At 42.5% G+C, this 23139-nt stretch overlaps 1 protein-coding gene across 7 annotated transcripts in view; it reads left to right on the plus strand.

The window, feature by feature from the left end:
• Positions 1 to 6803: 6803 nt before the first annotated feature.
• FNBP1 (formin binding protein 1) overlaps positions 6804 to 23139 on the plus strand; it is a 137755-nt gene continuing 121419 nt past the window's right edge. For all 7 annotated transcript variants that reach the window (XM_082624236.1, XM_082624234.1, XM_082624235.1 and 4 more), the window contains exon 1: positions 6804 to 7096. In XM_082624236.1, the coding sequence (XP_082480362.1) occupies positions 7073 to 7096 (24 nt within the window). In that variant the 5' untranslated portion in view covers positions 6804 to 7072. The remainder of the gene's footprint in view (positions 7097 to 23139) is intronic.

Genomic DNA, 23139 nt, shown 5'->3' on the forward strand with positions numbered 1-23139 from the left:
TTCAGTTGGCTTCCGCTGTGAGGACTTTAGGTTAAGCCAGAAGAGGTGGCGCCTCCAGTGGGGACCCTGTGGCGGTTGCCATGGCAGCAGTCGCTGGGCAGGACCAGCCCGGTCGTCGCCTCCGCCCGGCGGAGCTTGGAAAGCGACCTTGGGCCTGTGCGACCCGGCCCACCGAGTTACCCCGCTTTCCAAGGGTGGGGGTACCTCCAGGGCGCCTGGCCGTTGATGGGACTGATTTCCCGAGCAGCGTTGACTCGGTGGAAAATGCCAAGTTCGTGGCTTGTCTTTAGTCCTTTGGTTTTTTTGAGGCTCTTCACACTGAAATTTTTGACGAAGTGGTTGTAGTGATATGAATTTATTGAGCCCTTATCAGGCACTTCGTTAGACCTTTGTGTGCATTTTTGCATTTAATCCTTGGAACAATCTGATGAGATAGGAGGTAGGTATAAGCATTATCCCCCTTTACCGGTAAGCAAACTGAAGCTCTAAGAAACTAAGTCATTTGTTCCAGGTTGAACTGGGAATCACGTGGAAACTACTAAAGACTATGTTATATTGCTTCATGCTAGTTTATCCAACCACTAGAGGATGAATCTTTTAATTCTGTGTGGAAACTTCCTTTGCCTCTTATCTTTGGAATTTGTAGGGAGATCTTTTTTTTTATTATTTATCTTTTAATTTATGTAAGGAAATCTTTAAGGGAAGGATTCAGTAGCTGATTGCCTTCAACTCACTATTTTTTATCAAGGAGTTATAGAAGAACGTGCTTATTAAAATTGGCGATAGACTAGCTAGGTTTATTTAGTTTTTAGTTTTTTGAGTTTTTTTGGTTTGGTTTTGTGTTTTGTTTTGTTTTTCTTGCCACACAAATAATGCATGCTCTTTGTGTGCAACCATTTAAGCAAAAGAGGAGAAAATAAAAACCACCAGGAATCCCAATACTGAGTGACTATCAGTGTACTAATGTGTTTTATGACGGAATCAGAGTCTTCGTTTTTAGCTGGACGTAGGAACTGAAATTAACATGATGTATTTATTTATTTATTTATTATTATTTATTTTATTTTATTATTATTATTTTTTTGCGGTATGCGGGCCTCTCACTGTTGTGGCCTCTCCCGTTGCAGAGCACAGGCTCCGGACGCGCAGGCTCAGTGGCCATGGCTCACGGGCCCAGCCTCTCCGTGGCATGTGGGATCTTCCCGGATCGGGGCACGAACCCGTGTCCCCTGCATCGGCAGGCGGACTCTCAACCACTGCGCCACCAGGGAAGCCCAACATGATATATTTAAAGGGAGCTAAAGTGCTGCACTCAGAAGGAATCAGTTGGGAAAGTACAGAATAGAGGAGGGAGGGTCCTAGATCTTTTAGCTGTGCAATCATAATACTAAAAGTCATGAACCTATGAATTCTTCCCTTGAGTCAAAAACTAGTACAGGTTCGGTCACACCCTCTGCAGGAACAAAAACGGTACTAAGGTGTAGCCGAGAAGCTAGAAAGGCAATGTTTACTATTTGGTGGTTTACTTCTTTCTCCAACCTCATATACTTAGCCATCTGTTGTGAATATGCAACCTTCCTTCTTTGAACAGAATTCTCATCTGATCTCACTACCCCATCTTACAGGAAACTGCGAAGAAGAAACTTTACTGTTTTGGAAATCCACAAAGGAGATGATAGTTAATCTATTTATTGAGCAATTAAGTTTGCCAAATATTCTGCTAAGTACTTTATATGTACATTTTCTAATTTAAGACCAAAATCTTTATAAGATCTATATTTTTGTCCCTTTTTTAAAGATAAGACTTGGTTAGATAAATTAATTTATTCAGGGTGGTCTGATCATTTATAAATGACTCTCATCCAGGCCTCTCCCATAAAGCCCAGCGCTTAATCCCTGTCCTGCAATTGTAAAAATTTAATTTCATATGAGGCTGGAAGGGTCCTTAGATAACCAACAGATCCTTCCACCTTATTTAACAGATGTGAAAACAAATCCAAGGAACTCAAGTGATTTGCTCAAGATCACACAATGAGTTGGGTAATTTTTGGCAAGCATCTTTAGAACCAGGGCTGGAACCTCATCTGCTTCAGAACAGGATCTGCGCTTCTTGCACTATACCGTACATGGTTTTCTGATTCTTATAATTTTATTGTTATTTTTTAATTCTTATAATTTTAAATTTTCAAAAAATAAAATCCCAGAATCTGAGTAACCAGTGTGTTATCAAGTGAAATGCAAGAGAAATTTTCAGAAAGTATTTTAACAATCAGCAGTATGAAAGAACATAGAAGAAATGTAAAATAGTTGATACTTTCTTTTAGGTATCTAGAGGAAATACCAAAGGCAGTTAGCTGATTCTCACTTCAGTATGAAACTAATTGTTAAAAGAAATGGGGATTTTCAAGTGCAGTTTCATTTTTAAAGGCAATTTACAGTGTTTTGGAGTATTATTATAGTTTACTTTTTAAAGTGAGGTACCATTTTTGAGAATCTCTGGTTTTAAATTTGAATATAATAGGCTTCTAAAAGATTGATCAGGAAGAATATTAATTTTATTTAATATTATAATAACTAATTTATAAAGTAGAAGACATTTGTCTTTTAGTCTCTGGAAAACAGTTTTACAAGGGCTCAAAGCTGGGTTCTTATTCCTTGCTTCTTTTCATTTGGGAATTATTATGTGACCTTCACAGGGTCACATACCAATGGCATCTGTCCAGACGTTTATGAGGAATAGCTTCTTCAGGTATTTGAGAACTATATTGTGCCAGTCATTAGCTTGGAATTGAGAGAAGTAAGAAAGGGAACACAAATTACAAAGACTTAAGTGAAGTATTGATTAGTTAGTTCTCAAATTCTGTGAAAACTGCTATCTTGGCAATTTTATATTTATTTATATATTTTTATATTTAAGCACATGATTTCAGAGTTTCAAGAACAGATTATTTGCATAATGGTACTGTAACTGGGAACAGACCTGTTGAGTAACAGAACAAGTTAGGCCTGCCTCTCCCTGGCAACATTTTCAAAGGGGCATTAAACTTTGAGGTACTGACTGCAAAGGCCTGGAGGGGCTGGAAATATAATCTCCTAAACCTGACTTTCAGCCTTATCCTCTTAGTCAAGTGGATTTTATTTTTCTATTTCCTCTAACTTTGCAAGATCCACTGAAGTTTGCCCCTAGTAGCAGAATTGGTAGTTTGAACCTAGTGTGATTCATAACGTTTAGCATCAGTTTAGAAATTTCCAGAGATGTTTAATGTAATTATTGGGTTAATATTCTCCAGTTTTGATTGCCATTTGTCTTTCTTATCAAAAGAGATGACATTTCAGACCAAAACCCTCTATAAACACAGTATAGGGAACCAAAAGTCCAATTGGGGTCTGGCAACACATTCAGAAGTCAAATGTCACTTTCGTTCTTTGGCTTGAAATGTCATTTCTTGGGGCGTGGGGGAAGCCCATGGCCTCTCCTTGCAGAGAGTGATCTTGGAAAAGCTAGGCCCTGACCCATCTTGAATCCTGCAGGCTGGAGAAAAATTTCCAATTCACTACTCCTCAGTTTGGTGGCACAGTGTGTAACTTGCTCAGCCACATACAGCTGGTTTTTCCTGATTTTATGCACATCTTTATAGAACTTCAGGAGAATTCCACTGTCAGGTATAAAAATTGGTTTCAGTTTTAAGATTCTACTCACCACAGAGTTCCTACTTTTATCCCACTTCAGCTTTTTCCACTGGAGTTTGAATGATAAGCAAATGGAGAATTTAAAGCTAGAAACTGATGGAAGCTATTTTAACAGAAAAAAAAAAATCTTGAGAATTTCATTAGGAAGAGTACTTCACCAATAGACAACCACCAATCAATTGTAGTTCAGGCAATCTGTCTTGCTGCATCAGAAGTGCTTTAAAGGATTGCTTTACTTGATAGAGGAAGTAAAAATCCTCCAGAAAACAAGAGGAACGGAAAGGGAACCAATACTTGTGCCCTCACGTGCTAAGCATTTTGCATGTATTCTTTCTTTTAATCTTTGCAGCAACCTTTGGAGCAAAGTAGCATTATTTCCATTTTATGGAGGAGGAGAATGAGGCTTAGAGAAGGAAAATAATTCAACCAAAGCTCTAGAGCTTTCTGTGCAGGGCTATCCACTCTGGCTAACACCAAAGCCTGTGCTCACCGCCAGCTCCCTCCTTCCAGCCTCACAACAACCTGTGAGGTCCCTGTTTTAAGTGAAACTGAGAGTTTAAGTAACTTGCCGAAGGCCACGTACCTAATAAGTAGTGGAACACTAGGGTGCCAATTGAACAATTACAAAACCTAGCTTCTTTAAAATAGATTAGATAGAGATATCTGTACATCTAAGCCCCTGAATTAGATGTTTATTACTTGTAAGCAGCATTTGAGTTGCCAAACGACCCTGTTAGAATTGTTTACCTGTAACTACATGGCAACTATACATGGTCTCTATTTGTCTAGATACCTTATTTCAGTGCTAATAATGTCCATGTGATCAGATTATTCAGTGGAAATTTATACAGTCACCTGCTAAGATCATAACTTTGTAAATCAGTGTTCTCAAGATGTTCCTGAAAGGCAAAACAGGTGTATATAACCCAGACTGACCACCTAGGTAATTCCAGCCTTTACATAGACAGGGTTTACAATACCTCTTGTGAAAATTGATTCCCAAGTAGGTCAGTCACAGTAATGTTAATATAATTTCTTAAACTCACTCCCTTTTATTATAAGGAAACTGAAGTGGATTTAGTTCACCCTAAAAAATATTGTGCTGTATTTATTTAATCTTTTTCTCTGCTGGCTTATTTCTCTTTATCCCGAATCCTGTTGGCTTCCATTGTTTTAAAATCAATGGTGTTTTTTTCTTTTACTTCTTGGAGATTCTGATACTTTCAAACCTTTTTCAGTTACCACCAGTCTTAATGAAGTTAAAGATATTTGCAGTGTGGTCTGATTAACCCAGTTCCATATAGTTCTGCTGCTGTGGCTTTTTATGGGCTCCTATAAGTATTTCCTGCTTACTCATCTTCAAAGGTTTCCTTTTAATATGGTCTCTCTTTTTTTTTTTCTGCTGTTCCTTCCTCTTTGTCCCCTCTTCTTTCTCTTCATTAGAGCAGCAGGTTGTTTTTCCTCCTGATTAGCATCTTTTCACAAGTGGTCACTCTGGTTTTGAGAAGTCTTCTAGAAGGCACTCAAGTGTACTTGAAAAAATATTAAACCTTGGCAGGAAGGGAAATTGAGGTGAATACTGAGGCAGGGTCTTGTTAGATGATCTGCATTTCACTTACCGGTTCCAAATAGCCAACTAAACTGTGCAGTATTGTTTGAATTTCTAACCCCTCCAACTCACTCTGGCTATTAATCTACCTTGGGAGATAAGTGGATGGCAGTTCTGATTGTTACACATCTAGCAGGCTTGGGTAAGGAGTTCCCAGACCTGGTAACTGAGAACAAAACATTTAAATACACACACTAAAAACAAGGGGATGGAGGGAGCTTGTAACCGAAGAAAGACAGACCAAAACAGTTTTGACAGTTTAAATTTATTGTAATTCTGTCCAACAAAGGAAGTAGAACTTGGTTTATCTGCAAGAGTAAAACACCACCCTTGCTCCACCCTCTCGTGGAGAATGATAAGCTGGTTGAGGCTGGGTGTAGTGGGATTGGAGAGATGCATCACTGTGAAATATTTCTAAAATGGGGCCCATTTTAGGAGTCCGCAGTTATTCAGAAAAGTCAGTAGCATTAGCTGAGGAAGAAAGAAAAGTTGGGGAGAAAAAGCCTAGCGATTCAGAGGACGGAGTTGGAACTCAAGCAATTCTCCATTCCTGGAATGTTATTTGTGTAGACCCTCCAAATACAGAGAAAAAGGAGTCCGTATCTACTGAAAAATGAGCTCTCAGTTTACCAACAACAGGCCAGGTAACAGGTGCTCATTTCCTTGATCCTCGCCAGCACACGGCAAGATGGCTACGTTATTAAATAACTCCATTTGTCAGGCGGGGGCTCTGAGCTTCTAGAGGTGGAGGCATTGTCGGAGGCCATCCAGCTAGTAAGTGCGGGAGGCTGGTCCACGCGTCATCTGTGGACCCAGCGCCTTTCCTTTTACCCACTAAGCGGCAACGTGATTTCACGTCTGAGAGTTTCTTGGCCGAACAAGTTGGAAATCACTGGTTGTGCGCCCCTGGATTCCTTCCCCAGGAATCAAACTTTAAGCTGTTTGGCCGCTCTTCGCCTCGACGTCCCTCTGTGTGCAGTACACACACAGCACCGTACCAGGCCCCACTCCCACCGCGCAAGGCTGCAAGGCTGCAAGGCTCCTCGGGCCTCCACGGTTCCCGGGCGGTGGGGAAAGACCATCTGAGCGAACTCCGGTCGGTGTGAATGGCTGCCAGGGAAAAGTATGGTCCTGAAATTCAAAGCGGCGCTCGGCGCAGGGGAGCAACCTCAGGCCTCTGCAAAGCACCCGTAATAACAGGGGCCAGCTATGTTCAAAGGCGAGTGGTTGTCCTAAGAGCAGAGAGTGTGGTTGCTAATAAGTAATAAAAAAAAAATCGGTGGTGGGGTGGCGGGGAGAAGGTCAGAGCCTTCAAGTCCCGGCGGACCCCCCTCCTCCCTCCGGGTCCTTCCGGACCCCCGGGCCACGCGGGCGGGGCGGAGGGCGCCTAGCGGGAGGTGGGGCCGGGGCCGGGGGCGGGGCGCGCGCGTGCGCGAGCTGTCAGGCCGACCCCGCCTCCGGCGTGCAGTCCCGCCCCTCCCGCCCCTCCCGCCCCTCCCCCTCCCCTTGCTCTCCGGCTGTGGGGCGGGCGGGCTGGCGGGCGCTGCGGCGACCGCGGCTGCTGCTTCCTCGGGCCATTTTGCTGAGGAGCGAAGGGGAGGAGGAGCCGCCGAGGAGACTCAAGGCGAGGAGCGGCGAGCCGGAGGAGGCGGCGACCGCGCGGGCACGGGCTTTCCTCGATCGCGGGGATCTCGAGGGGCGAAGGGATCGCCTGGGAAGGGGACCGGAGAGCCGCGCCTGCCGCGCGGCGCGCCCCTTCCCGCCCCCTGAACCATGAGCTGGGGCACCGAGCTCTGGGTGAGTGAGGGGCTGGGCCCGCCGGGATGCGGGGGAAGGTGCCTGGCGCGCCTGGGCGGGGGGCGCGGGCCGGGCTGCCCGGGTGGAGGCGACCGCGCTCTGGTCGGGGTCCCGGCGGCCTGGGAGTAGGCGCAGGTCCGGGAGCCTCTCGTCGGCCTTGGCTTGAGCAGGAGGTGCGAGCCAGATTCGCTCTTCGGAGGTGAGGGGCGCTGGGGTGGGTCCCCGGCGGCCCGAGCAGGGGGCGCGGATCTGGGTCCCCCCGCGGCCTGAGCCGGAGGCTCAGGACTCCCTCTCCTCGGCGCCCTGAGGCCAGCGGTGTGTGTTGGGAAGAGCCTTAATCCCCCGGTGCGAGTAACCGATGCGCCGCGGGCCGACTCAGTGGGGGCGTGGAGGCCCGGGGATTTTCAGTGCTGCGTTCGGTGTTCGGCGCCCAGACCCGAGGTCCTAGGCTGCTTTCTCTTCGTGGAGGTGCGGGTGGGTCGGGCGCTCCTCCGGGGGGCGGGGCGGCCCTGGCGGGGCCGGTCTCGGGTCTTGGGTTTTGGGTCGCAGGGGCGAGAACTGGTGTCTTCCTCCTAGTGGCGAGGACGTTTGCCCTGTGGTGGTTTAGGGGTGCACTTGTGATTTTTTGAGGGGCAGCTCAGATCCTCTCGATTTGATGTGGGGACTGCGGCGTTTGGCCTGGAGGGGAAAGTAGTCGGAGTTAGAGGGAGATCTGGTGTTAGCACCTTCAGGAAGAGGCATGCGCGGGGTAGATTTTATATTTTTTAACTGCTCAGAGGAAAGAGTCTAAACTGGGGTAGGGAGCGCCCCGCCGGGATTCTTAACCTGGGGCGCGGATGGATAAACAAGTAGCGTGCTGTCTGGAAGCTCCTCTCCCCGGACCAAGGCGCAAGGAGGATGCCAAGACGGTGCACAGGCCGTCCTCGGGGAGGAGAGGCTGTGGCTTTTGGACTGGAGCTTGTTTCCCTGCCTTCCTCTGGATTCCTGAGGCAATCACTAGGCAAGGGATGGGCAGAGCAGTGTCCAGAGGGAGGAGTAGATGAAATCTCAATTATCGCCCTGAAGTGTTCTCAAGATGAGACGTTTCCCATGATGAACTCGAAAGTGCCTCCCTTCGGAATCCCATTTGTAAAGGGCGTGGAGGAGAAAGCGTGAGGTGGTGGCTGCTCTTTGAGCTGAGGCGAGGAAATCTCACGTCAAAATAAAACAAGGTTAGAGCAGCTATAGAAACAGCACATCCTCCCTTATTTTTTTTTTTTGCTTTAATTGTTTTTACATAACCATTTCTTAGGCTCAGAATCATCCACTGGTATTAAAACCAAAATCCTGAAGGCAATAGCTCCCTTACATTAAGATAACTCATTTTATAAACATCCTCTATCAAAAGGGACTCCAATTTTCGACTGATGTTTACAAATATTCATTTTAAAAATAAAGTAACAGATGGTTTTAAGTATTTACACAGGCCAATTAGGCAGAATCTACCATTTTAAGTGTTGAATTTCTTTCTTCTTCTATTCCTTCTCCACTCCCTTTGGCTCATTTTACCTTTTCTGGGATGAGGGGAGCAAATCAGAAGTAATTTTTAATCAAGAGAATAGAAAATTTGGCACGATTTTTTTCACTTGTTCAAACTAGAGAAAGGGATTATTGGGGTGGGGGGAATACAATATATTTCTAAGTGAAATAGGCTGTAGTTAAGGGTACTGAACACAATGGTGGGCACTTCACGGTGATGTTGGTGAACGTTATTAGAAGGTGATCCAGAAAAGGGGGGGTAGCTAAGAGAAGAAAACCAGAAAATAGCTACAATCACCTGTATTATTCTGTACACTTCTTTTTGGAAGTAGAGGGTGGGAAGGAAGGCTAAGACAGGGAGTTGTTGAAAATCAGTGGGAACTGGAATATATATGAATGAAAGGAAATCTTGGATTTGCTTCAAAAGAATTTGGGATGGTAGTGGATGGGGATGTCGATGAAGGGAACGTGCTTGGGAGTTGATCATTGTTGAAGCTGGGTGATGGGTACAGGAGGACTTGTGATACTATGCTTTCTACTGTCTATGTTTGAAATTTCCTACAGTGAAAATAATTGGAAAAGATTTTTAAGGGAGAAGGTGTGTAAACTAATTGAGAATTTTTTTCACTTGGTTTTAAGTTTATGAGGAAGAATGAGTCATCCGTTGCCTCTATACAAGTATGTGTCAGCGAAGAGTTAAAAAAAAGAAAAAGGCATTCCAGTAGAGTATTGCCCTTTGCCCTTGAGTGGCTTAGAGGTTAATAGAGGGAAAAGAATGATCACATAATTTGTGCTAAGAGAAGTGCAAAATCTGAGTTTAAATTCCAAGAAGTAGAAGGGGAATGAAATGTCTGTTTCCAGTTGCCTTGTTTTATTAATATTTGAGATTTAAAAAAAATCAGAATAATGAAGGATTCTGAAAAATAAACCTCCAGTTCTCTGGTGGTGAGAGACTCAGTGTTGTGTGGTGCGTTGGGCAGCAGTGGGCAGCCTGACAGGGCTGTGATTGAAGGTTTTCCTTGAATGGTGGCTGTGGGGATCATGCACATAGGTAATGAGATAATGATGGGGCTCTCAGGCCTAACTTGGCAGAATGGTGCTTCTATATGGAGAGAGATGGAGATCTGGTTCGGGTAGCCACGAGCTCTTTGTAATAGGTGCTTGCAGCTTTCATAGACCTTCACAAATGCCATCAAGTTTCACACACATTTTAGGATGCCAGTCAACGTTCATGCAGGCTTTTCAAAACGACAGGTTTCTAACTTTACATTAAAGGCCTGTTCTTAGCCACATCCTGCTTTGTAGACAGAGTAAAACCGTTCTCTTTTCTTTTTTTTTTTTTAACCTCTCCATAGGCGTAAACTTTGATATCCTAGGACATTTTTGAGATATCATGAAATGTCAGGAAGTTATCAGGCAATCATAAAAATGGACTCAAAACCCATAATTTGTAATAACTTTATTGGATTAGATTGTATTAAAATAAGGGCTTTCTATTTTATATCAGAAGTTATAACAAAGTATAAACGGCTGATTAGGGTAAAATTGTTTCTGTACCAAAATTAACCAAAATGCATTTACTCAAGACTTTGTTTAAAAAGTCATGTTAATAGGCTAAATAGTTTTCACTGACTTGTTGAAATTGTGACTGGTCATTGGAGAAATGGCAAAGCAAGAATTTCTTACATTTGAATTTTTGTTTTTTTTTTTGGTTTTGTACCTACATGTTAGAAAGAAGTGAGAAGTTATTGAAGTGTCAGCTCAACTTTTTGTAAGCTTGATCATTCATGTGAAGTAAGAAAAAGTCTATTGGAAATTTTAGCTTTCCTTATAACTGTTCTACTCTTTGTGGCTAAAAATTTACTCAGTGATAGAATCTACCTTTATCTCCTAGTGTCCTCTCTGCCATCTTTCTTTTGGTGCTAATAAGAAATGGAGTAGCCCAAAATAATAACAGCAAGAAAGCAAACAGAGAGACCCGAATACTACATATTGGTTAACATATTACTATGTTAAGCCACCTGTGTTGATTGTACTTCATTTTTTTTCTTAAACCTATGTTTTTAGGACAGGCATATAATGTGCATTCCACAATTTGTTGAATATAGTGACATTGATTGTGGTGTGCACCTTGAAGAGGCAACAGTGAAAGAGTTGTCTACTAACTGGACCAGGAACAATGCCTGCCTCACAGTTGGGAGTTCAAGAAATATTTATTGAGGGACTTCCCTGGTGGGGCAGTGGTTAAGAATCTGCCTGCCAGTGCAGGGGACTTGGGTTCCAGCCCTGGTCCTGGAAGATCCCAGATGCCGCGGAACAACTAAGCCCGTGCGCCACAACTACTGAGCCTGCAAGCCACAACTACTGAGCCCACATGCCACAACTACTGAAGCCCATGTGCCTAGAGCCCGTGCTCCGCAACAAGAGAAGCCACCACAATGAGAAGCCTGCGCACCACAGCAAAGAGTAGCCCCCGCTCACTGCAACTAGAGAAAGCCCGCCAGCAGCAACGAAGACCCAGTGCAGCCAAAAATAAATATATTTTAAAAAAAGAAAGAAAGAAATATTTATTGAATAAATGAATGAATCCTTTTTTTCATTTTGTCTTAACATTTGCTGTTTTAAAGTAATGGGAGGGTAGTTTTAATGCCTTTCTGCACTTTGGCAGTTGTAAACATTAAAAAAAACTAATTCTAGGCACCGTTTTTTTTTAAATAGACTATTTTTTAGAGTAGTTATAGTTTCACAGCAAAATTGGGCAGAAGGTCCAGAGATTTATACTGCTTCCTCACAAATACACAGTCTAGATCTCTTTTTGGGGGGCAGGGAGGCACACTGCACGGCCTGTGGGATCTTAGTTCAGAAGTGAGGAGTCGTAACCACTGGACTGCCAGGGAAGTCCCTCTAGACCATTTTTAAAAATAATTTTTTAATTAATTAATTAATCTATTTATTTTTGGCTGTGTTGGGCCTTCATTGCCCAGTTGGGGTGCGCGGGCATCTCATTGCAGTGGCTTCTCTTGTTGCGGAGCGCAGGCTCTAGGCGTGCAGGCTTCACTAGTTGTGGCTCGCAGGCTTCAGTAGTTGTGTCTCACGGGCTCTAGAGCACAGGGTCAGTAGTTGTGGCACACGGGCTTAGTTGCTCTGCAGCATGTGGGATCTTCCTGGACCAGGGCTCGAGCCCGTGTCCCCTGCACTGGCAGGCGGATTCTTAACCAGTGCGCCACCAGGGAAGCCCTAATGGACTGTTAATAGTTGCAGGATTTGGAGAATTAGTACCTCTTCTTACTGCCCAGTACTAAATGGTGTAGAGTACTAACAACAGTTCATAGCTCTTCTCCTGCTCTTTCTTCTTTAATCCTTCAGAGATTTCTGTTTGGGATAAACATGGCAAGACCAACAGGGGAGACATCCCTCTTGGAACTTCGCTGAGCAGAGCAGAACTGCCTCAAAAAATAGACCAAATCAAGTTTAATTCTGTCATCCCTACCTCTCTATTAAAACAGGGTTTGCACCGTCTTTTCTGGTTAGTCGATTTTTTTAAAAATTAGTTTATTTTTTTATCTTTATTTTTTGTAATTGAAGTGCAGTTGATTTATAATGTTTCAGGTGTATAGCAAAGTGATTCAGTCATATATATATATTCTTTTTCACATTTTTTCATTATAAGTTATTACAAGATATTGAATATAGTTCCCTATGCTATACAGTAGGTCCTTCTTGTTTATCTTTTTTACGGATATATAGTAGTTTGTATCTGCTAATCCCAAACTCCTAATTTATCCCTCCCCGCCCCCCCCTTTCTCTTTTGGTAACCAGAAGTTTTTCTTCTATGTCTGTGAGTCTGTTTTTGTTCGTCTTTATTTATTTATTGTGCCGTGCAGCTCGGGACACGCGTGATCTTAGTTCCCCGACCAGGGATTGAACCTGGGCCCACAGTATTGAAAGCACCAAGTTCTAACCACTGGACCACCAGGGAATCCCCAGTCTATTTCTGTTTTGTAAATAAGTTCATCTGTATCATTTTTTTAGATTCCACATGTAAGCGATATGATATTTGTCTCTCTGGTTAGTAGATATTAAACAAAACAGGGACGGTCAGGTTATTCTGTGGTTGGAGATTTACCCATCAGCTTGTTGCCTTCACTTTATACTTCAGATATCATCCTGAACATTGCATTTTTGGTAGGTAAAACTGTGTTTCAAGCACCGTAAGGGGTTTTGTCTGTGCTTACCATGTGACCACATTTAGAACTCTTGCTTTACGTTGGTGCGACATGGAAAGTGCCTCTTTGAAGGACTATTCAAGTATCACCCACTTCCTTGCTAAAGCTAATATTGTGTTTCCTGCAAGTATTACTCATACTTGTTTCATCAACACCACCCACATTTAAAAATAAGGCTTTATTTTGACACTTAAAAATTGCAAGCTACCAAGAATACACGTATGCCCTGGGAAATTAATCTAATTAGATTTTGGAATGTGGGTGTGAAGTCTTCTGGAATTAGTGTTTGTAATGCAATATTTGTTTCCTGATTTAGTAACATATAGTCATACTAGCTTGAGCCTAGTGATGTGTCTAGGTAAAAACAATTAAAAAGTCATAATAAAGGGCCAAATATGTATATTGTATTAAAGAGTTAGTTGGGAATATACAAGTTTTTAATATTGATTCTTTTAACTCATAAGCCTTATCTGTAAAAGTTATGCTAAATTTATGTAACTCAGGACTTCCGTGGTGGCTCAGTGGTTAAGAATCTGCCTGTCAATACAGGAAACACGGGTTTGAGCCCTGGTCTGGGAAGATCCCACATGCCACGCAGCAGCTAAGCCTGTGTGCCAAAACTACTGAGCCTGTGCTCTAGAGCCTGTGTGCCACAACTACTGAAACCCTTGTGCCTAGAGCCCATGCTCCACAACAAGAGAAGCCACTGCAATGGGAAGCCCACGCGCAGCAACAATGACCCAACACAGCCAAAAAAAAAAGAAAAAAAAATTATGTAATTCTTTTTTTAATTTGAATTTTATTTATTTATTTACTTTTATGCAGCAGGTTCTTATTAGTTATCTATTTTATACATATTAGTGTATATATGTCAATCCCAATCTCCCAATTCATCCCACCACCAGCCCCCCGCCTTGCCCCCCTTGGTGTCTATACGTTTGTTCTCTACATCTGTGTCTCTATTTCTGCCCTGCAAACCGGTTCATCTGTACCATTTTTCTAGATTCCACATATATGCATTAATATACAATATTTGTTTTTCTCTTTCTGACTTACTTCATTCTGTATGACAGTCTCTAGGTCCATCTCTGTCTCTACCAATGACCCAATTTCATTCCTTTTTATGGCTGAGTAATATTCCATTGTATATATGTACTACATCTTCTTTATCCATTCGTCTGTCGATGGGCTATGTAAATCTTAACAACTTCAATTGTTTAATATTAGCACTGTATTCATACTACCACTGCCAACAGCAAAATAGATGAAACTTCCAATTTCTTCCTGCAAAAGTTATTAAAACCTGTTCACATTTATATATACATATATATATATATATATATATATATATATATTGTGTGTGTGTGTGTGTGTGTGTGTGTGTGTGTGTGTGTGGTATGCGGGCCTCTCACTGTTGTGGCCTCTCCCGTTGCGGAGCACAGGCTCCGGACGCACAGGCTCAGCGGCCATGGCTCACGGGCCCAGCTGCTCCGCGGCATGTGGGATCTTCCCGGACCGGAGCACGAACCCGCGTCCCCTGCATCGGCAGGCGGACTCTCAGACCTGTTCACATTTAAACTATAAAATCACATTAGCTATATTGTGGTTTCTTTTTAAAACTTTGAACACACCATTCTAATCATTGGCATGAAGTTTTTAATAAGAATTATTTCTTAGGACTTCCCTGGTGGCACAGTGATTAAGAATCTGCCTACCAGTGCAGGGGCCATGGGTTCGATCCCCGGTCTGGGAAGATCCCACATGCTGTGGAGCAACTGAGCCCATGCACCACAACTACTGAGCCTGCGTGCCACAACTATGAAGCCTGTGCACCCTAGAACCTGTGCTCTGCAACAAGAGAAGCCACTGCAATGAGAAACCCACGCACCACAATGAAGAGTAGCCCCTGTTCGCCTCAACTAGAGAAGGCCCGTGCACAGCAATGAAAACCCAACGCAGCCAAAAATAAATATATAAAATAAATAGCAGACCGTACCCTAAAGGAGGCTGTCCGCTAACCAGATGGGCAGGGAGTCCCTTCTGGAAGAAGGATCTGAGCGGCACATCTCTGCACTGGCCACATCCTCATTACCCCCTTTTACAAGAGAGTACATCGAAGCACAGAACGGTAAAATAACTTATCAAGTTCACAGAGTAGAAAGCAGAGATTCAATCCCAGGTCTGGGACTCTAGAGCTCTCCTTCTCGTCCTTTTTTTTCAAGTTAATACCATCAAAATGTATTTTTACTGTTTGTACTTTTTATTATAGGAATTTTCAAACATACTTAGAATATGATGAACCCCTATGTACTCATCACCCAACTTCAATATCATCAATATCTTTGGCATTCTTGTTTCATCTTTTTGCCGCCACATGGTTTTTTAGATCAGTCTTCCCCGCCACACACTGTAATAAATACTCCTGCTCCCTCCCTTTCTGAGGAATCATGCATAGAACCCAAATTCTCCCTCCATCTTTTAAAGTATGAAAACAGAAGAGAGCCAGCTTGTTAAGTGCTTGACACACCTTGATTAGGGTATTTAAATGCATCCTTTCATAACCTAACAAGGACCCTGTGAGTTTATTTCCATTTTATAGACCAGACCCACCCAATCAATGAATGCTAGTGCTAGAATTAAAATTTTTTTCCCCAACACTAAACAAATGTTGTTGTAAAAAAATTCATCCTCTGTATTAGTAGCTCACAGTCCCTCTTTTCCCCATTACTCATATTTCCCCTATCACTGATGGAGGTTTTGCTTTCTAAAACATTTCATGTTACTCACATTGAGAATCATTAAGAGCCAATGACTCACAGTACCGTGCTGTAAACGCACCAGAAACTATTATGAACGAAGCGTCTGTTCTAGCAGGTGTTTCATATATGTCTAGTGATTCCCCCCATTCCTTTAAGTCCGGAGTTTTTTTTTCTTTTTAATTTAAAGAAATTAATTTGTAAAGGTATTAAATAGTAAGAGTAATATCAGTTTTCTGATTTGGGGGTCTAACAGAATTATGTCTCAGTGAAAAGTATTTTTAATGAAATTGAGACGAAACAAAGAGAATTAGGTATTGACCACTTTGGGGGTGCTCTGGCTGTCCCATGCAGGGCTTCAGAGTTTTGGTTCTTGAGAAACAGGAAACTAAATATTTCCTTTCATATCAATAGCAAAAGAAAATTCAGCACCTTTACGGGAAGCTATTCCCCTTGTACTTCTATTTGCACAACCAAAACTGAGAGTGGGTTCCTGCAATTCATTAAAATACCCGACGGGTCCTTGGGAGAAATGGCATGGGCCCACCCAGGTGGATGAGACAGCCTGGAAGGGCTAAGCCGGGGCCGTATGGCTTGCCTCATCCGGCATTTATTAGTGTCCCGCAAGTCTTCATCTCTGCTCCTCCTTTTTCCCGATCTATGAAGTGGTGTGGTGATGCTTGCCTTCGGCTCCACAGAAAGCATAAAGATCAGTGCTTGTTTGTGAAGTGCTTTGAGACTGTTGGATGAGAGGTGATGGGGAAGTACTTAGGAGAGTCTAGGGGAGGGTTAAAGGGAAAAAAAAATCCTGTTCCTTGAGAACAAATTGCAGAGCTCTCCTGCTGGAACTGGGACTTGTGAAAAATGAGCAATTCTGGTTTGCACAGTGCAGTCTGTCCTTTGATTTAAAATTCTGTTTTCATGTGAACCATAAAATAAAATAACCTAATAGTAGGAAAGTGCCTGGAAATCAGTGCTTTGGAAAGGAAATCTGGATTATAGGAGACTATGCATGTTTATCTCTTTTCTTTTTCCTTTTTTTTCAAAAATATAAAATGCACTGCAAAACTCTAACCATACTAATTTTTTAGCAATATACTTGGGTCTACTTAAGGGATAATTTAAATGTTATCCCTCAGAGGGAGGGAGATAGTTCTCTTTGGCTATTAATACCACTTAAAAAAAAAATCTACCACATATTTCCCCCCAAAAGCTGGATATTTGCTGCTTGAGACAGCTAATGAATTATTCTACATATCAGCTTAGTTTGAGATAGTTTTCTTCTTAGCAAAGAGAATCAAGAAGTTTTAAAATATTTGTGTTAGGACAGATATATTTGGAAATGCCTGGCAATGGTTGTTTGGGCAAAGAAATTTGTATTTCATGTGTGTATATGTATGTAAACTGTATTTTTCAGCATGACTGAATTTTTTTTTTTAATTTTATTTTTAGCTATGTTGGGTCTTCACTGCTGTGCGTGGGCTTCCTCTAGTTGCGGTGAGTGGGGGCTACTCTTCATTGAGGTGTGCGGGCTTCTCATTGCGGTGGCTTCTCTTGTGGAGCACAGCCTCTAGGCATATGGGCTTCAGTAGTTGTGGCACGCGGGCTCAGTAGTTGTGGCTCGCGGGCTCTAGAGCACAGGCTCAGTAGTTGTGGCTCATGGGCCTATTTGCTCCGCGGCATGTGGGATCCTCCTGGACCAGGGCTCGAACCACTGTGCCACCAGGGAAGCCCAGCATGACTGAATTTTTAAATTTAAAATATACTTATCTTTGGTGGTGCAGTGGTTAAGAATCTGCCTGCCAATGCAGGAGACACGGGTTCGAGCCCTGGTCCGGGAAGATACCACATGCCGCGGAGCAACTAAGCCCATGTGCCACAACTACTGAGCCTGCGCTCCAGAGCCTGCGAGCCACAACTACTGAGCCCTCGTGCCTAGAGCCCGTGCTCCACAACAAAGAGAAGCCACCACAATGAGAAGCCCACACACCGCAACAAAGAGTAGCCCTAGCTCGCCACAACTAGAGAAAAGCCCAGGCACAGCAGCAAAGACCCAGTGCAGCCAAAAATAAATTAATAAATAAATAAATTAAAAAAAATAAAATAAAATGTACTTATCGTTAAAACTAGCAAAGCAATCTGTTTGCATTGTTCAACTTTCAAACAATACTAAAGTGTACATGAAAAGTCTCCCTATCATCTTAGGATAGATGTAATTCTTTTTTTTTTGTTTTGTTTTTTGGCTGCTCTGCTCAGCTTACGGGATCTTTTAGTTCCCCGACCAGGAACTGAACCCCAGCCATGGCAGTGAAAGCATAGAGTCCTAACCACTGGACTGCGGGGAATTCCCAGGATACATGTAATTCTTAATTGCCATTACCGTTTTTGGCAGAGGGATAGGTGATGTTGGTGGCAAGTAATGTGACTTTAGTACATAAGAGACCAAAATTATAAGAATTATATCAGACAAGAGAAATGAGAATGATTGAGACGTCCATATTTTGTCCAAAGTATCTATTTGTTCTTTGAGCATCTACTACGTGCCCAGGCATGGTTCTTGCCTACAAGTAGCTTATAGTCTAGTTGGGGGGGGCAGAAACATAGATAGGAAATTGCAGTACAGTGTGACAAGGACTAAGGTAGGGTAACTACATGGAAACTTGTACACAGGAGCATAACTCAGTTGGGGAAGAAATGACATCTATATGGTGTCCTGAAGGACTGATAAGTGACACAGGTGAAGGGAGGTGGTCAGGTTGGGAGGGTGATCTAGACAGTCTTTCTGGAGGAGGGAGTAGCTGCCATGTCCAAAGGCTCATAAGTGTAACAGGACACAGAGCTCCAGAATGAGCCGAGCACGTGAAGAGGAGCCTGGAAAGGTAGACTGTAGCTGAAACCAGGTGACTATGGCTTTACCTTGAGGGCAAACAAGGCACCCACGCTTGAACTGCTGAAAGCAGTTGCTATGGGGCCAGATCATCAGTCTCCTTACTGCCGTGTGGAGAGGACTGGAAAGGAGGGAGATAGCTTCGGGCTAGACTAGGCTAATTGGCTGATTGGATTTATCCTGTGAGTCGGAGCAGAGAGTACCCCTCCACGTTTATAAGGGCAGAATTGATGAAAAGGAATTGCTAAGGAGTCTTGGATGCTGAGAGAAGACCTGGCAGTGTACATCGTGAGTGGTGAGCCAGGGCATCGGGAGGATGAGGTCAATTCACTGCTTTGGCTAGTGGGTTAAGTAAGTATATCAGCCTCGGTTTTTTGGGGTTTTTTTTCTGCAGTTGGATACAAAACCAAAACCTACAGTCACTTCTTTCTTTCTTGCCCTCTCTTTGTTTCTGCTCAGTGCAACCTTGATAGGGCTACCAGTGTCTGTTCCTCAGCTCTTTTAAGCTAACAGAGTTGGTATTTTCAGTATGCCTTGGAGGTGACTCACATCAACTGAACTCCCAAGACTGATGCACAAACCAGAATGCAAGTTTCAAATTTATAATGAGAAGTCTATCTATAAGGAGACTAGCTATTCATATTTGCTGAAGTGCACATTTTCTCCCTGAAGGCTAATCTATGTGGCAGGCTAAATTCTATACACAGTTTCTTGGAGAGCATAAAATCAAAATCGAGTTGGAGGAATTTAATGGATTGTGACACCAAGCTATGGAAGCCTGAGGCATCTATCTCTTCTAGAGGGATAGATTTACATTAAAGATAGAATAGAGTCTGTTTTTACAGATGCTATGTAGTGATTCCCTTTCCTTTTAACCTATCCTTTCTTTAAACAGACTACAGGGTGTTTGGTTAGATAGATAGATAGATAGATAGATAGATAGATAGATAGATACAGACAGATAGATAGTTTGGCCGCATTGGGTCTTCGTTGCTGCGCACAGGCTTTCTCTAGTTGAGACGAGTGGGGGCTACTTGCGGTGTGGAGCTTCTCATCGTGGTGGCTTCTCTTGTTGTGGAGCATGGGCTCTAGGTGTGCAGGCTTCAGTAGTTGCAGCACATGGGCTCGGTAGTTGTGGCTCGCAGGCTCTAGAGTGCAGGCTCAGTAGTTGTGGTGCACGGACTTCGTTGCTCTGCGGCATGTGGGATCTTCCCAGAACAGGGATCAAACCCGTGTCCCCTGCAGGCGGATTCTTAACCACTGCGCCACCAGGGAGGTCCCTTTGGAATTCTAAATTCTAATCTCTGTTCCATCTTGCATCCCTGAGATTCCATCCAACATTTCCCAAACTGGCAAGAATGAGCATCTATAAATTTAAAAGCTCTCCTCGGTAATTCTGATGTGGCTTAGGTAGCATGATTTAACACTAAGATTCCTATGCATACATTCTCAGTTTTCGCTCATTTTTATTCTTTACAAAAAATTTAAAATCTAGCAATATTTTGGAGCTACTTTCTTACCCTGCCAACCACTTACAAGCATAATCGTTCTAAGGTACCCTTTATTCCTTTATCCCTTTATTCTTTGGTTCTCTCCTCATCATTCACTCAGGGACCCAGATAAGTCATAATTCATTCAACAGTATTATTGACCACCTGCTATATGCCAGGCATATTTCCCCTTGTTCTAGGTGAAGGGAAAATGGCAGTAAACCACAGAAAAATAAAATTTGCCTTAATATATGTGATCTAAAGGCCAGTATAAGGGTATAGCTAATGTATCCAGTAATGATAAATGCTATGGAGAAAAATAAGGCTTTGAGAGACTGAAAACAGTAGGATTAGGGTTGATGGGGAAAAGAACAGAATTTTAGTGCTGGACATTTTGCAAGATGCCTATTAGATATCTAAGTATCTTGTATCTAGTAGCTAGTTAAATGTATGCATCTGGAGCTCCGGGAACAGATCCAAGCTGTTTGGGTCTGTTTGGATCTGATTACCCAATGTAAGTAGGAAAAGCTAGAATTATAATGGTAAAATTCTAAGCTCTCGCCATAGTTATATTCCTGCAAGCACTCTTATTTAACTTTAGAACCCTGTCACTTGGAAAAACTGTCATAATATGTTGCCCTTTTGGACAGTGGCTGTGCTCCCTGTTTGCTGAACTGTTTGCCTTACTGAGAATCATTATGTGAAACTTGATTTAGGTTAGGAGGGGCATAGACTATTAAGAGTTGGTTGGTTTTGTAAATTGTTATGTGAGCATAATAAACAGATCTTGAAGCTTCGATAGGTGTAGAAATAAAACTAATGTACCAACTTGTAAATGAAAAAATAAAAATAAATGGCCACTGATGGGTAGTGAGTTTTTGGTAATAATTAGAAATTAATGTCACACATGCATCATTTTAATAGGTTTTTGCAGACAGTCTAAGATTTTCAATTTTACTTCTTTGAAAGCTGCCTATTTGCTTTGGAGATGATTAGCGAATGTTTAGAATTATTCAGTTTACACTGTGTTGACTTAGATCTCTGTCGTACCTGATATATTGCTTACTTTTCCTCTTTACAGTTCTCGGAGATAGTTTAAAATCGGCAATACTAGATCACCAAATTGATCTGATTTTGGGGGGAGCTCTACTTCATACGTGTGACAGATTCTGTTTTGCAAGGATGGCCACAGCAGTATCTCCAATTCCACGTGCTCTTCTAGTGTGACATTGAGACTCCTCCCACTGAGGGGAAGGGGAGGGCTGACATCCCTTCCCCTTGAACCTAGGCAGATCTTTGTGACTTCCTTGATGGGTAGAATACGGTGAAATGGTGCCATATGATGCCATGTGATCCTTTCTGAAGCAGGATCATAAATATGCCATGCACTTTTGCCTTGCTCTTTTGGGATGTTTCCGCTTAGAACTCAAGCACCATATTGTTAGGAAGCCCAAGCAGCCCACATAGAGAATCCGTATGGAGAAGTCAACTGTAGGGTTTCCAGCTGACAACCCAATTGAGGTTTCGGCGAATAGATGTAATCAGCGGCCAGCCTGAGTGAAGGGTGTCCAGATGATTGTACCCCCTCGCAATCAAGTCCCCGCAGCCTTCAAGCCTTTCCAGCTGGGGCCCCAGCCACGGAGGAGCAGAGACAAATTGTCCCTGTCAAATTGCCGACCTATATAATTAAATGGTTCTCTCCAGCTAAGTTTTGGGGTTCATTTCTTATACAATAACAACTAGAACAATATCTTTGGATGTCAGGCTAGATAATAATACTACTATCCTTGTTTATTCATTTAAGAATAGGGCTACCATGTGTCCTTTTCTTAAAAATAAAATAAAATCACTTTCTCTTTGAAGAAATCCCTTCAAATAAGAAATTGAAAAGTTGGGGAACATTCAAGAAGTATTTATATTTACTTTCTGTGAAGATGATGGACTAGGAAAGCGAGAAGCTCTGACATGAAGACTTATAGGAGCAAGTAAACTCCTCAAACTAAGTTTGTCCTAAGGTTCTTGTCACAAGATTGTACACTTTGACTATGATGATGCTGTGTCATTCTTTACAAAATCTCAAGAATTTCTACATTATTGTCATAGCCATTGACCCACAGAAGAGGACATTTCATTGCCCATCCTTTTTGTAAGAAATGGTTTTTCTAGTTTTTTCCCCCTAAAATTCATCTTCTCTCCTTTGAAATGTAAGCCATGCTGATCCACTAAAGAAGTGTTTTTTAAGAAATATAAAATAAAGTGCAGTAATTTCTGTAGCTTTAGTTGTGAAATAGAAACAATATTCTGGAGGCAGTGAATCTGTCCGACTAAAGCTAAGCATATGGATCTCGCTGTCTCTCTGCTACTCACTCTGTTTTCACTCTCTGAGTGGAACACTTGGGCTTCTAGTCTCTAATGGCTGCTTATTTTTAAATTCTTTTGTTTTATTCTTAGAAGATTTCTACAGTTTAGTCAGTGCCATATTGTTCAAGAGCATGGGTTTGGATGCCGACTGCTTGGTTCATAGTCTGATGAACCTAGCTGAGTAATTTGGGACAAGTCATCTAACCTCAGTTCCTTCATCTGTAAAATGGGGATAATAATAGTGCCTGCTTTATGGGATTATTGAGAACATTAAATGAGTTAATGAGCACTTAGAGCATTAAATGTCTGACACAGTAAGCTCTATGAGCATCGGCTATTGTTATTCACCTTCGTATGTTGCTGGTTGCGGTGATATTTGGGTTCACGTCTTGGGTTCCATGTTTAGAAGAAACTGAATGAATACTTCTTTGTTGGGGGTTTTGTAGACGTGACCAGTAAATTGGGTGTAAATTAAACTGCATGACCTCAAGTCTCTTCAACTCAAGTGTTCTAGGGTAATCCGAGTTCCAGGATCAACTGACACTGGAAGTGGTTGTCCCAGGAGTACTGATTCATAATACACGGAGCATACATCAAGGTCAATTATGGTAGAGTAACTACGTCCAAGGCTAGAAAACTCTATTTAGAAATTTTATGTATAGTTCCCACACTGTAGCCCAAAGCAATGCCAATAATGTTAATAGGAGGTTTGTAAAAGTTTCAACAATTCAAAAAGTGACACAGAAATAGAATCATTAGGCACATTCCTTGAGTTGTCAGGCACTCTGTACATGGATTGAATGTC

The sequence above is a fragment of the Mesoplodon mirus genome (genome assembly GCF_964341445.2).
Source record: "Mesoplodon mirus genome assembly, chromosome: 1".
In the NCBI taxonomy this organism is placed as follows: domain Eukaryota; kingdom Metazoa; phylum Chordata; class Mammalia; order Artiodactyla; family Ziphiidae; genus Mesoplodon; species Mesoplodon mirus.